The following is a 13,796-nucleotide window of genomic DNA, read 5'->3' on the forward strand; positions in this document are numbered from 1 at the left end:
GCGCATCATAACCTGGACTTTTAATAACTGTACAAATATATACCCCCCATCTAGTTGGCGTCGAACATAGCCAAAAAGGAAGAACATGACTCAAATGAAAAGGTTGAAAAATGGTGCCGTTACTTGAGAAACTGACTTCCCATCTCTTCTATATCCTCACAATCTCTACCCGCGCCCTGTCGAATACCCTGTGACTTATCAACCCATCTATTACCTCTCCATCCAACGGTGGAGGGTAGAGCGTCATGCGAGCATACGTTCCCGGTCCACGCCTCTTTGATAGAGAGCCTGGATTAATGGCCAAGACGCTTTCAACGACCTAAGATATCCATTAGTCAAACGACTTCAATAAAGAGAACTGGAAAGGGCAGGGGGAAAAGGTGCATTAAAAGAGGACATACCCTTGCAAAAGGAGGCAGTGAACTGGGCGTCAGCAGCACGTCGGGCCGGACATTCACCATCTCGCCCAACTTGAGATAGCTCACATCCAGCATGGCCCCCGTCGCAAGCCCTTCGTCTGTCCCCGTCCTGGGCAGCCTCGACCGGTCCGTCGGCGGGAACACGGGGAAGTAATGTCGCTGCTCGATCAGATGACGGGACAGCCGCCTCATGAGGTCTCCCGCCGGCGCCCCCTTGGAGACCTCCTCGCTGCGCAACTCGTAGAGCACGTCCTGGCTCGATAGTCCGACGACCACCTCGTTCATGGATAGGGTCATCGGGTTGGACACGATGCGCACCGACTTGGGCAGGCCGAGCTCTCGTCGGGGAATGGTGTCCTGGGGCCAAGAAACGTGCTTGTCGAGAACGTCGCGCACCGAAGGGACGAGAATGACGGTGAGATGAGGATTGGCAGAGGCGAGGCGGCTGAGCGCGGGCGCGACGAGATGTTTGAAGACGGTGTTCATGTTGGCGGTGTCGGGGTCATACGAAGCCTCTTCAGGGAGGTCAAAGTCGCCCGTAGCAATAAGCGGATGATCGATGTCAAGGAATGGCCCCGTAAGAACGAGGGCGTCAGCGTACGTGTCGGCTGCCTGATTGCACAGAGCCTGCAGCGGCTCATAGTCGAGGTTGTCATCGGCCGTGTAGGGCCCGGCTGCGTAGATGATGTTGAGCGGCGCAGGATCCGAGTCCGAGTCCATGGCGTCGGGGTCGCCTTTGAGCTTCTCCCGGTGAGCCTCCAGGGCCGCAAGACTGGACGCTGCGCTCGGCAAAAGAGGCACCTCTAGAATCTCCTTGACGATAAACTCGTCCCCCGTGATGTTGCTTCCCCTGAGCGCAACAATCTGACCCGGGAAGAAGCTCCAGCTTCGGACCGCATCCAGCTTGAGCGGCACCCTCAGGCCCCTGCCCGTCCGCCTGGACGTCTCCAGCACTATCGACGCAGCGTTGAGCTTCCCCTCGAGAGAGTCGGACGCTATGCGGCCTACAGCCACAACCTCGGTTGTGCTTGCGGTCGCCGCGTTGCCAAAGGCAGAGTCCTCTAGATTGTGGTGCTCGCGGACAAGGTCAATGAAGTCGTCGATTCGGTCGTCCAGGATCTCGCTAGCCTCTGACAGCTTCATCGCAAGCGGCTTGTAGCCCGTCTTCTTCTGATCAGAGGCAGCAGTGAGCTTGATCCTCGGCTCGGGAAAAGGGGCAACCGGAGCTTCGGCAGGCGCAAGTTCCTCGTTTAGGACTTCCACGACATCTCCGGCATTCTGTCGATCCGCAAACGACGTCGCCCTACAATCACCACCGTCAACCAACAGGTCAGCACCAGACTCAATCCGTTACCAAGGGCTGACTCTTTACGAACGGGAGGTTCATCGACTTCATCTGCTCATTGAGCCCAGCCGCCGGCGAACTTGGAATGTCCCTCTGCATCTCCATCCTCCTCCTCAGCCCCCCACTCCCGGGCGTCTTGCTGCTGCTACCCAGCAACCTCGCAGACCCAGACCCAGGCGTGCTCGGCACCAAGCCATCCAGCATGCCAAACACGTCCCCCCCTCCTCCTCCCCTGCCGCCCGCCTTGGGCCTCGGCGTCGGCGCGCTCTTCCGCTCGCTCTTGAGCTGCACCCGCCGCTGCGACTTCTCCAGCTCGTCCTGGATGCTCTGCTTCAGGCCGCGCACCCCGTCCAGCGTCACGGCCTGCGCGTCCGCGTCCATCTTGATGCAGTACGACTCCCACTTGAAGTAGAGGTCCTCGGCCGAAATGTCGTGCAGCCGCGCCATGGACTGGAGCTCGCCGAGGACGTCTGCCTCCAGGGCGCCGTTGGGAGCGAATCGAGATTGCATTTCGTCGGCGGCCATGGCGGGCCGATTGTCGAAGCTGGTGGGCTTCGCGTGTGGCTGTTGCTTGCTGGTATGCACAATGAGCTAATCAGAAGAAAGATAGTAGCACCAGTTGCATCAGTTCAGTCTCCCTTTGGCAACATGAAGCTGTAAGTCGTAAGTTGTATGTCAAAGTTTAGTGGGGGTTTGAAAGTTGAAGGGACGTGGAGACGCGACGCGTTAAGTGGCAGAGCTCAAAGAGCTAGAGGTACATCGAGCATGTACCTTTCAGCCGACCTCTCCCGTCATTCACACCATACCAGGTACTGGGACAATGCTTTCTGGAAGATATAAGACAATTTTTCACTGGTGAAAAGAGTAGCAGGCGATTTGATTCAACATATATGCGTGCATTCACCGGCTCTGACGCAGGTAGATGTCCTCGCTGCAACTCGACAAGTTCCAAAGTTCCAACACCCGCCCGCTTATACACCAATTTCACCCGCAACTGACTTCACATCACAAGGAGACAGGGCATGCAGTATATCATGGGAAATTGAGCATTGCTCTGGTATCGACTATGCTAAAGCACTCTATAAGTGACAGTACATAAAGAAAACAAAGGGCAAAAAGAGAGACTGCCACCGTACCAGCCGTGCTTCTTGTAGGAAAGCTCGTTGGAAATATTCATCCAAAACTCCACGCGCTAAAGACCAAACATCAATCATCAAGTACCGTTTCCCTTTTCCAACCGCGCTCCTCGAGAGGCATTACTTGAGCTTCATCACACTGTCCATCCAGTCACCAATGTTATCGGTAGCGCCATCATAATCAAAGGTCAATCCCGTAGATCCCGTTCTCGATGGGGAGCTCGGCATCAGATTATCCGTGCTCAACAGGCTAAAGTCAAAGCTTTCCTCCATGTGCCCGAGACCTGGCAGGCTGCTGAGGTCCACCTCGTTCTCGCCGGTCCCCAGCACGTTGCCCTCCGAAAGCAATTGTACTATGCTTCGACTAACGGGGGAATCAAAGACGTCGAAACTACCCTGATGGGTGCGCGGGCTGCGTCTCATCGCGCTGCTACCGGGGACTCTCAGCATGGACCTCGGCGTCTTGGTGGGAGTCTGCTCGAGAGCATGCTGGTTTGGCGAAATAATCGACCTAGCAGATCGCAGGGACCGTGAGACACTTCTAGTGATGGGCCTGTGGCTTGGGGTAGGTCGTGTAGGGGTCTTGAAAGCCTCGGCCTGAGCAGGCGCTGCGTCGGGTGGCGGAGTGGACGGCCGTTCTTTGAGCGGGCTGTTGAAGAGAGCCTCCAGATCGTCCAATTTGCTGGTGCTTCCATGCAACCCTGCCACGGCGGCGGCGGCGGCGACATTCTCCTGGTCTCCTTTGACTTGCTGTCCCGGACGATACTCTGCAGTTTGAACAATATTGATATCAACATTGCAAAGCACTTTCGGCACTCCCTCTTTCCTTGGAGATGGGAACAGCAATCTCTTGGTGCTGCCAGCCATTTCATCAAAGTCGATGTCGATGGGGCTTTGAGCTGTTCCACTGCCCTGAGAGTGAGATGATCCTGGCTGGGACCGCATTTCCAGTTCAATGTTGCCATTGGCCTTGTCTTTGCCCTGGCTTCCGGCGCTCTTTGTCCTCTGCGATGGGTTTGTGTCGAGGGGGATTACTTCGCCCATCTTCGGCGACGAGGGTGCGATGGGCTCCAACGCGTCTGTGGGTAAGTAGGCTTCCGAAGTGAGGTTGAAAGGGGCGTCATCCTTGGGACGATTCTTCTTCGGGCGAGATGTGCTTCGGCCGGTGCCCCTCTTCCGCCTCTCCTGACCAAGCCGAGACGCATCTTTATCCCATCTGTCGGGGGGCCGGTGAGTTTTGCACTTGGTCAGCCAGATGCCGCACGGATTGCAAAGTAGAGACTCCTGCCACTTGGTCTTCTCGTCGGTGACGGCCAGACTCTTCTTGACGACGCGATGCAGGGTCGGGTTGCCCTCCTCATCGCGCTGCAAAACCTCCACTGCCGTGATCTTGCCAGGCTTCTCGGAATATTCACAACGCTCGGGGACGCCGTCGCGCTCCTGAATCCATATCTTCCTCCAAGTAGGGGTCTCAATGGCACCGCAGTTGCTGCAGAATGGTGGCATCTCCCCATTATTGATGGCCTCCTCCAGTCGCTGCTTGATGGCATGCTTCTTTACGATGTTCTTGTTTGACCTCTGTGCGGGCGGTGAAGACGGCGGCGGAAGGAAATCGCTTGGCGGATAGGGCTCCTCCGGAGCTCCTGGGTTTGCCGAGGGCGTAGGGTCTGCCGCGGATTCGGGTAGTGGCAAGGTGAGCGGTCCCATGGAGGTCGGCCGACGCGTGTCGGCGCCCCCTACCGAGGATGGGCGATCAGCAGCGACAGCAGGAGGCTGAGACAAGGTGGACGGGCCGACGGGGTCGCTAGCCGGAGTCGACGGTAATACGAGCGGCCCTGCGGATTGTGATCGATTAAGTTGACGAGGATGCTTGGGTTTGTTGGAAGTCTGCGGTTTCGGTTGAGGAGGCTGTGAAGATCGTGAGAGTGGTTGGATTTGCGGAGGTGCCTCCTCTCTCGACGAAAATGTAGAGGCGAGCTGGACTATGGGATCGTTAAATATGTCGTCTGTGAGGTCCCCAAGCTGCGAGAGCTCCGGAGTAGGCGTCGTAGTTGCAAACGATTCAGGAGGAGGATGTGGCGGTGCTGCTGCAGGGGTCGGCGCTGGGCGCTCGTCGGCGTTGGCGGGAGATGTGGCGGTAGGAATAGGCACAAAGATGGGCTCTTGGATGGACTCGGGAGCGCGTATGGACGGGGGAAGGGGGATAGGAGTCGGAGCTTGGATCGGGGCTGGCGTGGAGGTCAGGTTTGGGCTCATAGCCCGTTCAGGGGCGTCGGTTGTAGGTGGTGGAGTTGGGGCCAAAGTGGGTGATGTCGAGGTCGACTGCGGCCTCTTCCTTTTCGTAGTTTGGGCGCTGGGCTGTGATCGGCTCGATTCTCGCCTTACCGGAGGCAGTAGGGAGCTCTCAGTCGGGGCCGGTGTGTTCGAAGTAGGGTAGGGGGTGTTGTATGTCCTAACGTGTACCAGGTCCTGGCCGCTCGGGCCGTCCTGGAGCTGGAAAACCTGTACCGGCACGCTCTGCTTAGGAGCATTGTGTATGCGCGGCTGCGGTGGCAGCTCCTCCATGATGGACTGGTCTCCTTCTCCAAATAGCTCGCTCACGTCATTGCCCGACATGCTGTGTTCTTGATGGGCCATTGCTCGCATTGGGGGGAGAACCGGGCTTGAAGGAGGTGGGCTGGACCGCATGTAGGGCGTAGCCTGCTGAACAGGTGGCGAGGATCCGATATCCGCGGGACTGTCCTCGGGGTAGTTTGGCGTTGGGGCCGCAGAATCCGGCGATCTGTCGTCGTCCATGCCTGGAGAAGGGAAGCCACCCATCTCACTCGTTGCAAAGCTTGATACAGGCCGCTGGCTCAGCGCGGATTCGCGTCGCTTGAGGGAGCTGGGCTCCCGTCCTGGTACAGCCCTGAGACGACCGTTAGGAACGGGTGTGGGAGCTCGAGGGACCTCCTGCAGATGGCTACCTGTCACACTGTCGCTGTTGATCGCAAGAGGCCGGAAGTTGCGCAGGGAGCTGGAATTGCTGGCAGCCACCCTGAGAGACTCTGGCTCGGCGGCGAAGGGGGTCGCATCTGCCTTGTCCACCTTGGTCACCTTGGCCCTCTTCTTGACGGGCTCATCCTCCTTCGGGGGCGCGGCCTCTTCTCCTTCGGTTCCATCCTCATAGCCGGACGTGTTGCCTTCGTTAGGCTTCTTGCGTGGCCTCCCCCGTGGCCTGCCCGTGGGCGGTTTCCTCCGCGGTGGTCGATTCGACGCTCTGCTAGATGGTCGTGAGGACGGCGCAGGAATGCTGGGTATGGGCTGAGCTTGAGTGTCGACAGGGATGGGAGCAATCCTCGCTTGCTCCTGAGCAGGCGAGTTCTGGTTGTAGCTTGGCCCAAAGGAGCCTTGCCTAGCCAACGGCGGTGGCGGCCCTGGAGGTAGCGCATGAGCCATGCCGGGTGAATGGCTGCTATGCATAGGAGGAGGAGGGGGGCCGCCGTAGCTGTGGCTCGCCTGCTGGGACACGCCCTGGGGGTTCGACTGGACCAGAGAGTTCCATTCTGAGACGGCATGCGGCGGCAAGGCTTGCTCCATGGGCCTCGCAGGCTGTTGGTCCATGTGAGGAGGAGCATATGTGACAGAACGCTGAATCCTGGTCGTCTCGGACAGCTTCAGTCTGACCTCCAAGGTCTCTCGATTTCCGCCGCCAAACACACCCAGTATATTCCTCGTGACACGGCCCGTCACCATCTTGGGCTGGTAGCTCCCAAAGTCGGGCCGCATCGACTGGAAAACCCATGATAGCAGGCCCTGGCCGACCAGAGGGAAGTCGGGCTCGGAATAGTCGATTGCGTAGATGGTGTAGTCGCAGTCGTGGTTCGTCAGCTCCGGGCTGCACTCGGCAATAACGTGTACGCAAGCCCTCAAGTCGACGATGCCAATGGTGTTGCTGTCGTCGACGGGCACGGTCTGGACCTGCAGCGGCTGGGAGCCTCTGGCCAGGCATTTTTCCTTGGCCTCTCTGTCGAACGTGTAGTGCACCTTCACTGTCGGGGCTGAATTAGTCGCTGGCGGCCAACCAAAGACATGCATGGCACGCGCAGGCGGCACGAGGAGAGCGAGAAGCGAGAGATATGGAGAGAGAGCGTACAGTTCATGAGCTTGGTCTGCAGACCGTACTCGTCCGTCTCGCCAGCGACAGGCGGGTGATTCCAGCCGCTCGAGTGAGTCGGCATTGGTGAAGCCATGGCGAACGTGCCTCGCCCTCGGCCGCTGCGTCGCCCTTTGAGGGAGAGATGGAGCCCTGCTGCTGGGGGTTGGCGATGCGACGTCCGAAGAGGCGCTTCTCTGCCGAGGGTTGGAAAAAGGGAAGTGGAGAGTTCAGTTGCTGGGTTGCTAGAGAGGCTTGTCTTGTCCTGGTAACCGACTCAAATGGGGGATGCGGGTTTCATGTTCGTGACGCGCCAAAATACCTGCAGGTCGCGTCTCTCTCTGCGTAAGTGGATCTGGTGAGCTATGGAGTGAGTGAGTGCGCGCAGAGACCCTTTATCGACGCTTGTAAGACAGACAAAAGGAAGATGGGGCAGCAAGAGACGCAGAGAATGCAAAATGAGGCCCGAGTCCACGTTGCGACAGAGACACGCAGGGTTACGGGCCGAGAGACAGAGAGAAAAGAGTGATTTTCTTTGTTCTGGTGAGAGGGCAGCAAGATGCAGCAGATAAGGTGAAGCTGTGGTGGATGAGGATTGGACGGATTGGACTGACGGCCCTCTCGTCACGTCGCCAGCGAAAAGCGTGCAAGTACCTGAACGCGGCAGCGTGCCTTGGCCGGTACCTGAGCAGTACCTTGAAATCGCTAGCCGCGCCACGGCAGCCCCAGGTAGCTATTCGGTGTTTTCGGTGTACTGGCGACAAAACAAACAATGGGAACAGCCCGCACCTTTTTAGAGCTTCTTGTAGTGAAATAGTGCCTGCAGCAACAGGCGTGTCTCGGCAGTGAACAAGGCCTGGGAAAGTGCCTGGAATGCGAGTGCTTTGATAGGCTCGACTGCAAGTGCAAGTGCAAGCGCGAGGGCACTTCCCTTCCCTCGGCCGGAACCCCACCTACCCAATGGAGCAGTCGATCCTCTCGCTGGTTGGTTCTCCCGGCTGAACCCCGGAAGCGGAGCGGCGCCGGAAAAGACGAAGAAGGGCTTGGCTTTCGTCGGACCAAAAACTGTCCAGCGAATCCGTTATCTCTTACACGAACTCGTCTTGTGCCGACAAACAAATGGTGCTGGCGGGCGGCCCGGGCAAAGAAGCTCCGGTTGAGCTGGCAATTCGACACGGGGAAACACGAGGCAACAATCGGACGATGAAAAACCCTTTTATGTTTTTCTCTTTCCTTCCGGGCCAGAGCATAGGAGAGAGGGGGACTGCCGGCCCCCTTTTATAGTTTGCTGAGCCGACTTGACGCCATCTTCAGAGGCTCGTTTGCCCATCAGCATCCTTTCCCCCCTCCACAAAAGGCCATCCATCCATCTCGTGACGTGGTTTTCTCCCTGCGCTTTTTAGGCTGCAATACACCGTCTTATTGCCCCTCCATGGTGTTGCTCGCCCTGCCCTTTTTTTTTTTAACGCCGATAAATGAAGCCTGTGTCTCTCTTGTCTCTGGCCTGATTTTGATGACGCCAGATGGTTTGCACCTCCACCGCAACTTGCAAAACAGCACACGGGCGCGAACCATCTCCGCAGCGTCTGTTACAGACACACACAACAACATCACGACGACATCACCACTCATGTTTCCATCTTTACGCAAAAAATGCATGGACATATTTTGTCATGTTATTTGACTTTCTTACTATTGTACATGTATATGCGACTTCTATTTCCCTTCTTCTTTCATCTTTCCCCTATCTCCTCCTTTTCTCATAGCCGACTTGAAGTCGTCGCCTCATCAGCCACCCACTTGGCCTTGCCTTGATCATCAACAGTGACCTTTCTGCTGATAATCTCGTCCACAACCTCCGCCACGCCTTGTCGGTTCTTCCTTGATGCCTTGACCTGCTTGGCGAGCTCCGCCGGCGTCAGAGAGGTGCTGGACACGATAGCCTGAATCTCCTTCTCGGTCGGCACACCGAGGACGGCGTAAGGGTACTCGGAGTATGTCCGGTCGGTGAAGAGCTTAAATCCGGCGTCCTTGTCAAAGGTGAAGAACGGCTTGGCCACGTTCTCGCTGGCGGGGATGTCCTCGAGGGACGGGGGCTGCCACTTGGCCGCCTCCTTGCGCACCAGCAGCGCCGTCACACCCTCCGTGAAGTCGTGGTGCTGCATGAACTTGGTGGCAATCTGGTGCTCCTTCTCAAACGTCTCCGAGATGCTCCATTTGCCGCCGACACGCATCTGCCTAAGGGCAACGTGCACGGCAGTGGGCGATCGCTTCTTGAGCGTCGCCAGCTGCTTCTGCGCCCACTCCTCGGTCTCACCCCGCTCTTCCTTCAAGGCAGCAATGATGTCATCCACGTTGTTCTTGCTGAAGCACCGATCGATGGCCCGTCGTGTCTCGCCGCTCAGTGTAAAGGACTGGTCGTAGGGCAAACCCGTGCAGAACTCCTCCAGCGTGTCGTTGATGAGCTCGAGTCTGCGGGGCAGAGGGTCCTCGTCGCGGAAGCGCAGCTCTGCCAGGCGTGCCTCGAGATCCGGCAGGCTTGACGAGTGTAGGTAGTGAGTAGCAATGCCGCTGTAGAAGACGTTTGGTCCCGAGAGCCGATCGCTTGTCAGCGCCAGGTACGTTCCGATGGAGCCGTTCATCCGAGGCAGGAAGAAGGATGCACCGACATCGGGGAAGAAGCCAATCGTCGTCTCGGGCATGGCAAACAGTGTCCGCTCGGTCGCGATTCGGAAGGGCGCGTGGATGCTCAGCCCAACGCCGCCGCCCATCGTGATGCCGTCCATGAAGGCGATGTAGGGCTTCTGGTATGTCGCAATGTAGTGGTCCAGCTGGTATTCCAGAGCAAAGTACTCTGCCGATTTCTTCCACCCGTCGGGGCTCTCCTGGTTGTACTTGGCCAGTTCCGCAACATCACCGCCTGCGCAGAGAGCCTTCTCGCCCGCGCCCTTCATGACAATGACGTTGGCCATGTCCGACTTCTCCCACTCGATCAACCGCGGGACTATCTTGCGAATCATGGATCCGTTGAGCGAGTTGAGCTTCTTTGGCCGGTTGAGCAGCACCGTTCTGAGCCCATACTTGCTCTCGAAGACGACATCGTTGGGCTCGTCGCCGGGCAGCTCCTTGACGTTGTAGGCCTCGGGGGACAGCTTTTATTCGTTCAATTAGCATTTACTCAGACACAACAGAGCACCTCTTCTTTGCTCACCGGCCGTGCGCCGAGTGACGAGCTCATGGCCCTGCTCAACTGCGCCATGCCCATGGTGCTGCGGTAGCTGCTCCGGCCCGCGGCGTTCGCTGCCACGCCAGCTCGGGCCGCGAATGTTCGGAAGGACATTGGAAGCCGAATATACAAGACGCACCCTCGAGGTGAAGTCTGAGGGATCTAGAGCATCTAGAGGAGAAGACGACGAGGACAAGGACCGGATCGATGATTCTCGGGTCCAAGAATACCAGAAGCAGCTCCACCCATGGTTCTGAAAATTGGCCCGCCGATTGCCGATAAGGAACGTGGAGGAGCGGCTAGTGAGGTACAGTACGTACCCCTGGAAACATCCGTATCACGTGCCCCTCGCCCGGTCATCTTGAGAGCTTACATAATCTTAGAGCCAGGCCAATTGTTCCCACAACACGCCGCGACACGAGCCAATCACCATCAGCCGCCCGCGATACGCCTCGCCTCGCAACTTTTCGGAGCTTCGACAGCTTCAATCCCCAGCCTTGCGCACGCAACTCCCATCTCGCCCAAACGTCACCAAATCCACCCCCAACAGCAACAATGGCCGACCCCAAGATTCAGTACGTCTCTCTCTCTCTATCGCTCCCTCATCACCAATGACTACATCTCGCGCTAACTTGTACTCTCTCACAATAGGGAACTCCTCACCAAGTCTCGCTCGGAACTCACGTACGTTTCTTCCCTTCTCTGCTTCATCGACACACTCTCTTCCCACCACTTCCCCAACGGACTCGCGCACAGACGAGCACACAAAGGGGAACACACGTATTGACATGTCTCGAATAGCGAGTACGAAATTGCCCAGCTCGAAGAATACGAATTCTCCTCCGGCCCCCTCTCCATCCTCCAGACGGCCGTGCGCTCGCACACCCAGGTCCTCATCTCCATCCGCTCCAACCGCAAGCTGCTCGCCCGCGTCAAGGCCTTTGACAGGCATTGCAACATGGTGCTCGAGAACGTCAAGGAGATGTGGACGGAGACGCCCAGGTTAGCGGACGGGAAGAAGGGCCGGCCGGTCAACAAGGACAGGTTCATCAGCAAGATGTATGCTCTATTCTTCTTTCTTCTTCCCGATCCCATCCTTTTCCCGACCTTCTTTTAAAAGGCATCGATCAGAATTGGCCTTGGGTCTAATTTGGTTGAATGAGGGGGAAAACAAGGGGACGATAGACTTGTATTGGTCTGAGATACTGATGTGTTGCAGGTTCCTGAGAGGTGATAGCGTCATCTTGGTCCTTCTGAGCTAGACCTTACACGCATCTGTTTTCGTTTGTTACAGGGGAATTATTTAATTGACATTGAGCTGTTGGATGGCGGAATCAACATTGCGAGAGACTCAAACCGGCGAATATAGGCGTTGATAACAATTTATTTGGTTGCTTCAAAGCACACGTGGTCATGCCTACAAAAAAGAATCCTGGGCCAATATACCTGGCCTCCCAAAGCTGACTACCCAGATGATCCCGATCCGATTGCCATGCCAAACTTCAGATAGATTCCCAGCCCTCTTCAGTCGGCTTCACGCCTCCCAGTCCCAAGAAGAAGCACGCCAATCCCCAAGCGCCAGGATCAGGCACCTGCTCATACCCGCTTCCGCCCACGTACACCGACCGCCCCAGGCTCGCCTGCATGCCCTTTGTTTCGTCGGCGGCCTTCCTCGCCGCATCAGCAGCCTTCTTCACGTCCCCAGTCCGACCCAGGACCTCCACAAAGGGATAAAGCGCGTCCACAAGCGTGCGATCGCCAGGTCGAGCGGGGGTGTACTTGGACAGGGCCTCGCAGCTGAGCTCCAGGGCGGCGGACCACACCGAGGGACCGGCCTCGCCCGTGCCCAGGGTGCGGAGAGCGTGGACGAGGGCGTTGAGGAAGATGGCGTATAGAGCGCCGGATGTGCCGTCCATGGCGGTTTCTACCACCTGCACTATGGAGGCTACGTCGACGACAACGTCTCCCGTCAGGGGTTTCTGCTGGATGTGCTTCAGGATGGCTGGTTATTGCAAACGTCAGCGTTAGTCGCTCTCCCATCCGAGGCTGGATCGCGGCTGCAGGATTTGGTGTGACCTACCTTCGGCGCCTCTCTTGAGGCCAATGCCACAGTCTCCGTCCCCAACGACCGTATCGTATTTTGTAACCTCGGGCTCGGCCGCAATCACGCGCTCCAGCGCATTCGTAAGCACATTTGTAGCGTGCTGAGCGTCCATCCGTAATCCGCTCGGCTCAATCTCGATGCTCTCACCAGCGGTGCCCGTCCTCGTGGCAGTGTTCTTTGCCTCCCAAGACGTCTTCTGTATAGGTGCAGACCAGCCGGTGACTTCGCTTGGAGCATCCAGCAGCTCGATCATGCTCGGCCCGCCAATGTCGGTGTTGACGACGTTGAGAAGAGTGATGCTGAATCCCTGGCCATTCAAGCTCGTCATGAATGTGCCGCTGATGATGCGGACCGGCCGGATGTTGTACTTGGCCTCCAACTGCTTCACCACTTCCGCAGTGATGCCGCCCAACTCCAGGACACTTACACCGCCGAGGTTGTTGATGAGGAGAACGACCTCGTTCGAGTTGACATTCAGGAAAGCTCGATCCTTGTCGTTTTGATCGAGCAGCTGAGCAAGCATCCTCTCCACCAGCTGCGGCAGCTCCATCTTCTCCCTGCTCGAACCGGGTTCGTTGTGAATGCCCATTCCGACCTCGACTTCCTCCGGCGCCAGGCCTTCACTGGTATCAACGACCCGGCCTGGGACATGAACATGCTCCAGACTGGCACCGACGCTGACGATATTGGACGCCACCAGCCTAGCAACCTTTGCCACCTCCTGCAACGATCGTCCCTGCGCAGCGAGAGCACCGGCAATCTTGAGCACCAGCACGGTTCCCGCGATTCCTCGCCTCCCAACCTTGCCCGTCTTCTTCCTCCCCACGCCAACGTCGTCGCCCACAACGACCATCTCGACCTGCTTGCCGCCCGCAATGGCCTTTTCCACGGCCATTCCAAAATTGAGAATGTCACCCGTGTAGTTCATCACCACCACCAGCACGCCCTTGTCCGTGTCCACCCTTGACATGATGCCCGTCCTCACCTGCTCCGCGGAAGGGCTCGCAAAGATTGTCCCCGCCACGGCAGCAGACAGCATGCCCGGGCCAACCATGCCCGCGAAGGACGGCTCATGGCCAGATCCTCCGCCCGAGACAATGGACACTTGCGAGGCATCGCCGGTTGGTCGGCGGTAGATGATTTTGTTTGCCGCGTCGAGGGCAACGTTGGGGTTCGTCAGCGTCAGGCTGTGGAGGGCCGTGTTGACGAGGTGAGTCGGGTCGTTGATGAAGTGCTTCGTAGACATTGTGGGCGGGTGGGAGAGGGGTTGAGACGCAGCATGGAGGGGGGGAGTCATGGAGGAGGAGGATGATGATGAAAGAGTGAAAAAGAGAGAGAGAGAGAGAGAAAGAGAGAAAGAAACGCTCAATCACTACAAGTTAATAATGAGCTGAGATGAAAAGGTCCAGAATTCATCAAGGTGCTGAACTG

At 57.5% G+C, this 13,796-nt stretch overlaps 5 protein-coding genes across 5 annotated transcripts; 1 reads left to right on the top strand and 4 right to left on the bottom strand.

The window, feature by feature from the left end:
* Positions 1-148: 148 nt before the first annotated feature.
* CCMA1212_003841 (DNA polymerase alpha subunit B) lies at positions 149-2,289 on the bottom strand (the record flags this gene model as incomplete). The annotated part of the gene is made up of 3 exons (XM_073701170.1): positions 149-319; positions 402-1,722; positions 1,796-2,289. 3 exons carry the CDS (start codon positions 2,287-2,289, stop codon positions 149-151), a joined length of 1,986 nt encoding a protein of 661 aa, XP_073560580.1.
* A 731-nt stretch (positions 2,290-3,020) lies between these two features.
* Positions 3,021-7,132, bottom strand: CCMA1212_003842 (uncharacterized protein; the record flags this gene model as incomplete). The annotated part of the gene is made up of 2 exons (XM_073701171.1): positions 3,021-6,931; positions 7,036-7,132. The coding sequence occupies 2 exons, from the start codon at positions 7,130-7,132 to the stop codon at positions 3,021-3,023; spliced, it is 4,008 nt and encodes a 1,335-aa protein (XP_073560583.1).
* Positions 7,133-8,795: 1,663 nt separating this feature from the next.
* CCMA1212_003843 (3-hydroxyisobutyryl-CoA hydrolase) lies at positions 8,796-10,510 on the bottom strand (the record flags this gene model as incomplete). The annotated part of the gene is made up of 3 exons (XM_073701172.1): positions 8,796-10,187; positions 10,247-10,401; positions 10,507-10,510. The coding sequence occupies 3 exons, from the start codon at positions 10,508-10,510 to the stop codon at positions 8,796-8,798; spliced, it is 1,551 nt and encodes a 516-aa protein (XP_073560582.1).
* Positions 10,511-10,816: 306 nt separating this feature from the next.
* CCMA1212_003844 (Small nuclear ribonucleoprotein Sm D2) lies at positions 10,817-11,523 on the top strand (the record flags this gene model as incomplete). Its single annotated transcript, XM_073701173.1, has 4 exons — positions 10,817-10,836; positions 10,913-10,945; positions 11,063-11,320; positions 11,481-11,523. 4 exons carry the CDS (start codon positions 10,817-10,819, stop codon positions 11,521-11,523), a joined length of 354 nt encoding a protein of 117 aa, XP_073560577.1.
* Positions 11,524-11,763: 240 nt separating this feature from the next.
* Positions 11,764-13,611, bottom strand: CCMA1212_003845 (Dihydroxyacetone kinase 1; the record flags this gene model as incomplete). Its single annotated transcript, XM_073701174.1, has 2 exons — positions 11,764-12,263; positions 12,342-13,611. 2 exons carry the CDS (start codon positions 13,609-13,611, stop codon positions 11,764-11,766), a joined length of 1,770 nt encoding a protein of 589 aa, XP_073560576.1.
* Positions 13,612-13,796: the final 185 nt, after the last annotated feature.

Source organism: Trichoderma ghanense (assembly GCF_004382785.1).
Source record: "Trichoderma ghanense strain CCMA-1212 chromosome Unknown scaffold_3, whole genome shotgun sequence".
NCBI classification, from domain to species: domain Eukaryota; kingdom Fungi; phylum Ascomycota; class Sordariomycetes; order Hypocreales; family Hypocreaceae; genus Trichoderma; species Trichoderma ghanense.